Source organism: Capsicum annuum, chromosome 3, assembly GCF_002878395.1.
Source record: "Capsicum annuum cultivar UCD-10X-F1 chromosome 3, UCD10Xv1.1, whole genome shotgun sequence".
NCBI lineage: Eukaryota > Viridiplantae > Streptophyta > Magnoliopsida > Solanales > Solanaceae > Capsicum > Capsicum annuum.
The window spans coordinates 21,058,969-21,069,535 of record NC_061113.1 but is presented as its reverse complement, the minus strand read 5'-3'; the positions used below and the strand labels follow the sequence as shown (position 1 = coordinate 21,069,535).

At 35.0% G+C, this 10,567-nt stretch overlaps 2 protein-coding genes across 2 annotated transcripts; both read right to left on the bottom strand.

The window, feature by feature from the left end:
• Positions 1–474: 474 nt before the first annotated feature.
• Positions 475–2,657, bottom strand: LOC124897034. The gene is made up of 2 exons (XM_047409172.1): positions 1,982–2,657; positions 475–1,227 (listed from the first exon to the last, which is right to left on the bottom strand). Exons 1-2 carry the CDS (start codon positions 2,261–2,263, stop codon positions 616–618), a joined length of 894 nt encoding a protein of 297 aa, XP_047265128.1. The 5' UTR covers positions 2,264–2,657; the 3' UTR covers positions 475–615.
• Positions 2,658–3,099: 442 nt separating this feature from the next.
• On the bottom strand, positions 3,100–8,200 carry LOC107864173 (1,2-dihydroxy-3-keto-5-methylthiopentene dioxygenase 1). Its single transcript, XM_016710460.2, has 4 exons — positions 8,011–8,200; positions 7,572–7,754; positions 4,396–4,635; positions 3,100–3,418 (listed from the first exon to the last, which is right to left on the bottom strand). Exons 1-4 carry the CDS (start codon positions 8,020–8,022, stop codon positions 3,287–3,289), a joined length of 567 nt encoding a protein of 188 aa, XP_016565946.2. The 5' UTR covers positions 8,023–8,200; the 3' UTR covers positions 3,100–3,286.
• Positions 8,201–10,567: the final 2,367 nt, after the last annotated feature.

Sequence of the window (10,567 nt, the reverse complement as noted above, 5' to 3'; positions counted from 1 at the left end):
CTGTAATAATTGAACTGAACACTATATTTTTGGACTTGTTTTGTTTTGTTTGTTTGATTGATGGTTTTATGTGGTTTATACATTTGTAGTGTCGAATTAGCCGATATGCTCTACCAAGCGATCGTGGTCAAACTACGGATCGAGAGTTGCCTAACACCTTCCCCTCGGTCAACAGAATTCCTTAACCGAAATCTCTATTCGCGAATCATTTTGAAAGGGTCAAAACCGTTTTGAAAAAGGATATCCAAGGGTGCCTTGGCACACCCGATTTATGTCAAGTGGCTTCTCTGAGTTTTGAGTATAAAAAGTCCTTTTCGAAATAAATTTTCACCTTTAGTCACTTAATAATAAAACTCTTTCAAACTTAAAATTTATTCTTTTTGGTTAAAAAAGGGGTGTGACATGAAACACATTCAATCAATATCATACCTTGCTAAATATTCCGATCATAAACTGATTATACTGAGGCCAGACTGCAACAACCTTTCAATTCAATATATGAGGTATGTTATTACCCTCTTTCACAACAACTTTAGTATTAATATTTGAACAGAGTTCAAACATCCACACATAAAGAACCTGAGGGATGCCACCCAACCTATAAAGTTGCTTCTCCTAAAAAAAATTTTGCCTAAGTGAGGCCATCAACCTGGAGAAAGAAACTTGACCCCAAGGAAAGAATTTGTATTTTCTATCTTCCACCATCTTGAAATCAAAAAATAAAATGGGAGAAGCATTTAGCTGTGAGTAGATGAAGTAAAGGATTGCCATCTGGAGGGCATCCTCTATGGTTTTAAAATTATCCTTCAGAAAACGTTTCACCAACGCCTCCTTATCAACCCCATTCGTTGATTGAGGAAAGTACCTTCTCATAAGCCTACTCGGAGAAAAATCATCATGTTTGAAATCTTCAACATTACCAAAACACTTCAAGCCAGTTATCAAGGCAAATTCATAAATAGAAAATCTAAGAATGTTGCCTTTGACACACACATGCATCTCTTCTTGATTTGGTTGCTCGATTTCGAGCATAAGAAGACATTTGGTAATTTTTCCAATATAATTTGAAAGAGGGATGTTGAGATAACATCCAAAAATAGTCGTTTCAAATAAGTCGATAACTTCTTGGCCGACGACTTCTTTAATCTCATCTTTAAATTTTAAGTTGCATGAACTCCCAAATCTAAGATGATGCGGTGGAATTTTCTTTATAATGTAACTCAATCCCTAAAAAAAAAAAATCGGATTACTAAAAATAAACAACACGAGATACATATCAATGCATTAACAATAACTCACCGATACAAGTTTACATAATAACATGAGATGTAATAAATCTACTATAACACAGTACAATAAATACAAAAATTGTAAGAACATAATACTATAGATACAAGATAATACAAAATGTTTCTTTAAGCTTAAAAATATGTATCTTTCATCTGGTTATTTCAATAATACTAATAAAACATTAGATACATTTAAATGCTTATCAGTTAACCGTATTTACAAGATAGTACAATATGTATCTTAGAAGAAATAACATATATCTTTTGTAATAAATATTACAATAAAATTTAAACAACACGAGAATAAAATAATAGATACATTTAAATGCTTACTCAGTTAATTGTATATACAAGATAGTACAATATGTATCTTAGAAGAAATAACATGTATCTTTTGTAATGAATATTACAATAAAATTTAAACAACACAAGATACATATCAATGCATGAACAGTGACTCACTGATACAAGTTTATACAATATGCATCTACAAACTTATAAACTTTTATCTTTTGTTATGTTAATTTCAACAATACATAAAAAAACACAAGATACATATAAAATCGAAAACAAACAATCAAATATACAAGAAATTTTAAAACGTATCATGCAAGTCAAAATATGTATGTCATCCTAATATTCAACAAATCTGAACATGCAAATACCTTTGAAAGCTCATCTCTGAAAATTACCTCAACAACTCTTCTTCTCTTAGCGGGAGTTTTACCTCCAGAACTGTTAGATCCTCTTTTCTTAGAAACATGAATTTCTTTTTTCTTATCCTTCTTGGCATACTTTTCCCGCAATTTCTTCATAGTATGTGGATCGTTTCTATGCTTGGATCTATTTTCATCAAAACCAATAAATTCGTAGTCAAAACTACCAGGAACGAAGTTTACAACTTCTTCATATTCTTTGATACTTTCTAATTGGGAGATTCCAAGACTAAAATATGGTCCCGAATCTCTATTCATAATGTTAATTCAAAACAATGTAGACTACAAAACCAAAAATCAAAGAATTTGCTCACCAAAATCACCAAAAAATCAATCAGAAAACGCAGGGGCAATTTTTTTTTTTAAAAAAAACAAATCGTCAAATAATGATAGAAGAAATTTAATATGATTTTAGGGGGAAAATTTACCTTAATTCAAAAGTTTGAATTAGAGGGAAAGAATGGATTGAAACTGCTGCTGAAATTGTGGCGTACAATGAGGAAGGAAACGGGTACAATTTTGGTAAAGTAAACCGTATGGATAGGAGGTCTTAAACTTGTATCTCAACTTTTAATAAAAATAGTAAATGTTGAGATATATGTAATATTTTAAAAGCGAAGGGATTTTTAGAAGTTTTGGAACATAAGTTGTTCTTTTAGGTAATTTTTCCTTTAAAAAATTTCTAAAAATTATATAAATACACAACTTATGTTTTCAATGTTACAAAAAATCTCAACTCCCTAAACATATTACAAAAATCTCACATATACATAGAATGTTATGTATATGTCGGCTATGTTATGTATATTAATAGGGAGAGAATAAAGTAATTAAAAAAGTGGAAAAAAGTATAACTACCTTTAAAAGGTTGGTATTTATGTTATTTATGATAAGTTTTAAATTTTTAAAAGATTTTACTATACTTCGACCCAAAGCCCCCTCTTCTCCTAGACTTTGGGATCAGTTTTTGCCAAGAAATTTGTGCCAAAAATGAACAAATTCTATGACCAAACAAATTTTGCCAAGATTTTCCCTAAAAACTACTTGGAACATCTATGGTCAAACGGGTCCTAAATCACATTATTGAACACCTATAAATCAAACACCAATTAGATAAGAACATCCATTATTACATTGTCTCTAGATAATACAGAACATATATTTCATATAAATAAATATACAACAATAGGCACCAACCTCTATTCCCAAGTTCTAAAATTTTTGTATGATATTTGCCTTATACAGGCTTGTAGAGCTCCATGTTAACAAGAAATACAAGTCTCAGTGTGCTGCAAGAGGCACTCTGCCTACTCTTTCAGTAACACTCTTGATGTACTCCTTCCTTGCTGGATGATCTTCTTGTGGTCGATTGTAAGGTGTCCACACCGGCTCTCCAACAAACAATCTCATCAACTGCACACGATATTAATAATATGGAACACACAATTAAAATGGTATTTGACAAAACATTTATCGCGATACCATATTTACCAAAGAACTTGTTCGTAACATCATTGCATTAAAAATTATAAAACTGAGTAGCAACAAGGTTCATTTGGAGAAATCTCACTTCTTTGGCTGATTAGTATAGAGCTTGAACTATTAATCCATTCCCTAAGGCTTCTTAACTAAATGTACAAGAACACAAACAGAGTCATTGCATAACCAAATTTAAATCATCAAATTATGTAATGACAAGATTTACTTAGCTTGGGATACTATGATCTATCATATATGGAAAGCCAGAAATTGGAGACTGTTTAGAAGAACTATACTACAGGCAGTAGAGGTAGCTGTGCAGATAAAGAGGGACGGCATACATAGAATCGAATTGTTCAGGGCTACAAAGAAGGCACATAGAAGTAAAACCTTTTTTGTGTAGGTTACTTATCACTTAAGATCGCATTATTGCTCATCGATTGTATGTAGTTGCTGTCAGTTGGAGGCCTCTTGCTCATAGCACGAATAGTCTGTGGGAGGAGGTGCTCTTTAGGCGTACTGGTGTTTGTTTGTTAATTGTAACATCCACATGGTTAACCAAAAAAAATCACTTAGTTTGAACGGTAAGGCTCCGTACAATACATCCTTGTGGTCGGGACTTTCTCCGGACCCTGCGCATAGCGGGAGCTTTAGTGCACCGGGCTGCCCTTTTTACTTTAGTTTGAACGGCAGAAAATTCATTACCTTTGGTTGTTTAGAGCTTGAAATATCAGACCGTTCTCTATGGCTTGTTAATGATATATACAAGTCTAGTACTGAAACAAAGAAATGTGCTCCATATTTCCCATGTATTTATTTTCAGTATTACTCTATGGTCTTTGTTGATGCCACGGGAAAAAGGAAACTTTTATGCGATGCTTCATAAAAGAGAAACTCAAATTTCAACACACCTTGACATAGTTACCAGTATCGAGGGTGAACCGGTGGTAAATCCCAGCAGGAAGTACGATCATATCACCAGCCTTCATCCAGATGCGAATCCAGCGGTCATCCTTGTCTCTCACATCAAAATATCCGCTCCCTTCCAGACAGTAACGTATCTCCTCATCTGCATGAATGTGCTCCGTGTAGAAATTTTTCAACTTCTGCTCGTAGTTGTCGACCTTCTCAGGGCACAAATCCAGCAAATCCTTCAAAGCAAAACAAGATTAAAAGGCATTTTGGTAAATTACACATATTTTTAGTTTAAGGCCACAAGATTCAAAAGTCTTCTTACTTTCTTAAACACCGTGTCAAGGTCAAAGCAGACAAATAAATTGAAACTAAGGGAGTATAGGACATGGAGAACCAAATATGCCATGAACAGAATGGGGTCATTTTGTCCATAAATGTAGCACTACCATAGTAATACCTGAAAGCCATCCTAAAAGTTTACCTACTACTCCCATTACTAAACTATTGTCTTAGTGAGAGAGTTTCAAACACTTCCATTCCATGAATCGCATGTTGAATCCTTAATGTTGTCATACAGTTTAGTAGAAACATCATTCTTCATCTCGTCAGCACTTCCTAGTTCAAACTACCACTGATACCCAAACTACATGTAATATCTCTAACCTCCTTTTAATTGCACCAGAATTTAAAGAAGTACAATCTTTTAATATCTAGATAAACTTACGAATCAAGACATTCAGAGTAAAAAAAATTGACAGATTGCTCTGGTGTGAAGCAATCTTAAACCCTTTTAGAATAGCTTTATTTTATTAGAAGCATTAGACATAATCTAACTGCAAGCTCATATTTTCATCTAAGATGTTCTATAGGATCCCTACGATTTAAGAATCACTAAAATTACGCGTATGAATTAACTGTATATTAGGTACAAAAGTTGCAGAGCTGTAGAAAGTAAACAGACAACCATGACTAATGAGAGTGATGGCCGCAATTTTACAAATCCTGAAACCACATCTACTTGTGCTTCTTAGAGTTCAGGAAACAGGTTGAGTCAGACATAAAAGAATCAAGATAACAACTCCAAAAGCAAATTGATTAACAGATTTTAGTTCATATCATGGGAATGTGCAAGTTGGAAAATACCTATGATAATTACAATCACTGAAATAATTTAGGTTCTCTTCAATTCAAGATTAAAAAAAAAGGAGCACATTTTCCATTCTATTAAAGGCCTTTGGTTCATGGACTAATTTATCCCGAGATTATAGTCCTGGGGTTATAATCCTTGGACTAATTTATCTCATCTAGGAGGTGGAATAAAGTAACACTAAGTTTGACGGGATAAGGTGAGGTATTCAGTTCTCCCTCCGATCATCTTTACTTGTCCATGTTCGACTTGGCACACCCTTTAAGAAATAATAAATAAAAGAGTAATTTTTACTATATCAACCCAATTAAGTCATCTAAATGTTGGATAGTAAGGACGATGATGAATGATAAGGAAGATGATGGATGAGAGAAGTGCTTGGAGTCAAGATTGTTATCAGCAATAAGCGAAGGCAGGGAAGCTTCACTAGAGATGTTTATTTGCAGCTGCTTGGTAATCTGCCCGGAGTTCCTTGGAAAGCATTGATCTTTAAGAATGCATCTCGGCCTAAGGCCATGTTCACGTTGTGGCCGAGTCTGCAAGGTACGCTGTTGACAGTGGATAGGCTCATCCAATGGATGCATAATACAGACCCTTTATGCTCACTATGCAAGGATGCTGTGGAATCCTGGAACCACCTTTTCACAGAATGCATAGTTACGAGGGAATTACGGGCCAAACTATTGAAGTGGATGGGAAGACAAAACTTTATAGCTTCAACATGGGATCAGCTTCTCGCTTGGGAAATTTCTAATCGTAAAGGAAAATCTCTGGCCTCACAGTCATTCAGAATGATCTTTGCAGAAGCATGCCATGCTATTTGGAAAGAAGAAACCAAAGGCTATACGAAAACAGATGCAGGACCGTGGAAATTATTGTCAGAGAACTAGCCTACATTTGCAACTTTGAGAGCTCCTCTCAATACACAGTCCTCCATACATTCTTGGCAGATGTAATCTAGCTATGAAATAGACATACAGTGACTTTTTTTATTGTCATCGATTAATTGAGAAGATAGAGATCCTCCACTAGTTTGGTGCCCTATCCAGTCTCATTTTGGTCTTTTGTTTTGTTTGATAGAGATTAGCTTACTGTGATTAGTATAGCTAAAGTTTTGTACTGCAGAATGGTGATCAACAAAATTTTTAGTTACCTAACAAAAAGAAAAGGTTGGACAACTACTTTTAGTATATTAGACAAGTAAAAATGGACAGGGAATATGGTGCAACGGGATTGATGAGATCTCTTAGCCTTAACCAAAGGTCTTGAGCATAGACTTATTCAGGATTTGAAATTTATAGATCCTCAAGTTTGTTATATGTACAAATATGGTGATTTCTCGACAAATATCAAAATTAGGACCAAAGTTTTTGGACTCTACCTAGCCCATACTTGCCATGCTAGCTCCGCCTCTAATCTCGAGTTCAAGCCCAGGAAATGGAGAAATTCCTAGAAGGGAAAGCTTCTCCCTTTAAACTGGGGCTTATCCAAATTGGTCGGGGGTTCAACATCCAATGGCAGATGGTAATTACCCAGAAGATAAAAAGAAGTAATCAGAAAAAAAAAAAAAAGAGATAAAACACTATTGTTCCCTTGAACTATAGCCAAAGTTGATACGACACATCTTAACTTCACGGGTCCTATTACTCCCTAAACTTAATTTCAAGGTGTTATTGGCCACCTTTTGTGCTTACGTGGCCTAAAAATACTTGTAATTAAGGTGTGTCGTAAAAGGTGTCACGTAAGCACAAAAGGTGAACAATACTGCTACAATTAAATTGAGTTTAGAGGGTAATAAGACCCCGTGAAGTTGTGGTTTGTCGTAGCAACTTTGACCACAGTTCAAGGGGGTAATAGTGCCTTATCTGGAACAAAAATCGTAAAAGGTGCAAATTTTCCATTCCATGAAGTAAATTAAACCAAAACCAAGTACCAACAAATTATGAAGTGAACAAACAAGATAAAGCACAAAGACTAGTATGTAGCTGTAACGAAGTATAAACAAACAAATAAATAAATAAATACCATGTAGCTGTAGCCTCTACTTTCACGAATTTTCTTCAATTCTTCATCATTCTCATAATCATTAGGGTTCAATTTCCAGTACAAAACTCCAAGTTCTGCCAATTTCTCCATAGACAAAAACTCTGATGGATTCTTTTGGTGAGGTAACCTCTGATCTTCTGAATTTTCATCCATAAACCATGCCTAAACATATAAACAAATCAATTAAATCAACCAATCCAATAATTATCAAACAAATTTAACTCTTTTTTATTTTGCTAATCACACTTATTCAAATACCACTACACCAAAGAGTTAGCTGTAATTAGTAAACGACATTGAATCTAATGATAATTAACCGAAAGCTTTTAGCCTATTTTTGAAGTGCATATTTATTGTTGTAACGTACTCACATATAGACTTATTAGAAAATTAGAGAAAATAGTACTAGGAAACTCACCTCGATAGCCATGCCTGCTGCTAATGCTAACTATTCTCGGGTAAGATGTACCTTATTATAAATAAAGGTACAGTAATTTGAGAAAATGTTGGTTAGAACTGATATTTAGAGATTAATATTTTGTCTATTTATGCCACGTGTACACTGTGATTTTCATTTAAATTTATGTGGCGAAAGTTTGTTTGGCTGTTTCTTGTAGTTTATAATCGAATATCTACAATTGGATGTATATTTACACCATACATTTATTTTGTGAATCTGAATATTTCACCAAGTCCAAATGTTGCTATAGAATTCTCCAGAAATAAACTTGGCATAAAATTACAAGCTCTGAATCATAAGGGTTGTCAGGTTAGGAGAAAAAATAACTAATTTTTATATTAATTTTAAGATGATTTTATTTCATGTTTGATGAAAAAAATTGCGAGACAACTAGTTCAAAAAATATTATTACTATTTATCTCACTTTGAGAATGAAATAATAATTATGAGATAATTAATTTCGACATAACTTGTTACCTCACCAAACTATGTCCTAAAAGTTCAAGATAACAGGCAAAATATAATAATTACCCTATATTTTTGTCTTATGGTGACAACAGAAAATGCAACACATTAACGTAAGTATTAAGTAAGTATACATAGAGCATAAATATTCCATACCCTGAAGGCATGGACCATGCACCCAAATTTTTGTCTGTAAAATTTTATGGGATATTTTATTTGGACACTACTAATTAATTTCTATTTGATTTTGACAAATATTAAATATAACATATTTGAAGTTTGACTTGACGAACATGAATTTAATGAAATAATTATTGAATATCAGTTACATATGTTTGAACTTTAGCTGTATGAAATAATTTCGACATTGCATGTCTACTGACTATTATTAGTATTGGTAATGCATTTTCTATCTATGTACAAATAGTCCGCATCATTATAGATTTATCTTTTTGTAGAGCCTTTCTTCGAGATAGTGTGTATATCTCTATGTTATCCCATATGTTATTGGGCCTTTAGTTTATGGACCTTTAGGTTATTGGCTATGTATATATAGCCTACTCTTGTTTTAGTTATTTTCATGCTTTTCAGATTATATTGTAAACCTTAGCCTTTCTTCCCTTCAATAAAGTTCTATTAACATGGTATCAAAGCTAGTTCGATCCATGTCCTTTGATTTGTTGGTTGAAGATTTTGTAGCAGCCACCTACTGCGCGGATCGAACTCCGCGGTGAGTTCGCTGGGGGGGTACGGGGGGCAGCGCGCCCCCGTCCGGGGTTCGGGGCGGAGCCCCGAATTTTTTTGAGGTGCTGCTGTATTCGTTTGCTGTTTTCGTTGGGTTTTTTGGTTGGATTGATTCGTTGCTGTCTTCGTTTGCTGTCTGGTATTGTTCGTCTTTCGTTCTTTTGTTTGCTGCTATTGTTGTTCGTTCGGAATTGTTCAACCTAGGGTTTTGCATCTTTTTGTTTTTTGAATTGTTTGTGTGTTGCTGTGTTTACAATGACTGGAAAGGATGATTCTCTCCAGTCCATTAGTACTCAATTAGATGGTAAGAACTATGCCTATTGGAGTTATGTCATGAAGAATTTTCTTCGTGGGAAGAATATGTGGGGTTATATCACTGGAGTAAAACCAAGACCTATCGATGATAAAACTGAAAATTTTGATTTGTTGGTGGACTTATGGGAAACTAATAACTCCAAGATTATCACTTGGATCAACAATTCTGTAACTCAGTCAATTGGTATACAATTGGCTAAGTATGACACAGCAAAGGAGGTCTGGGATCATTTGGAAAGACTGTACACTCAGTCTAATTTTGCTAAGCAGTACCAGTTGGAGTATGATATCCGTGCTCTTCAACAGCATGATCTCAGTATTCAAGATTTTTATGCTGCCATGTCGGATTTGTGGGATCAATTGGCACTTACTGAATCTGCAGAGTTAAAAGGTTTTGGGCCGTACATTGCTAGACGGGAAGAGCAACGCTTGGTTCAGTTTTTGATGGCACTACGTTCTGACTTTGAGGGCCTACGTGGAACAATCCTTCATCGATCTCCCCTCCCTACTGTTGATTCTGTGGTTCATGAACTGATTGCAGAGGAGACTCGTATCAAGTCTCAAGTGGATAAAGGGTCTAAAGTAACTACTACTCCTGTCATGTTTGCTGCTTCAACTGATCAGTCTAGGCCACCACGTACTCAGACTCGACAATCTCCTAAAGTTGCATTTGATGAGTGTGCATTCTGCAAACAGAAAAATCATTGGAAGGCTCAGTGTCCGTTGTTACTTAACAAGGTCAAACAGCCTCAATCTGGGCAGCAACAGAAATATGGGCAGCAAAAGTCTCCGTCACGCTCCTCTGGTGCTCCTCCGTGGTCATCTCGTCCTCCACAGTTCGCTGCTGCTGCACCATCTGTAGATGTTGAGTCTGTTAGCACTATGCCACCTTCTGCGTTGGATCCCCAGGTTTTCGAACAGTTCAGACAGTTCTTCGTTTCTAATCCTACGGCCATGTCAGCATCTATGTCTCATTCGGGTTCAGTTTCTT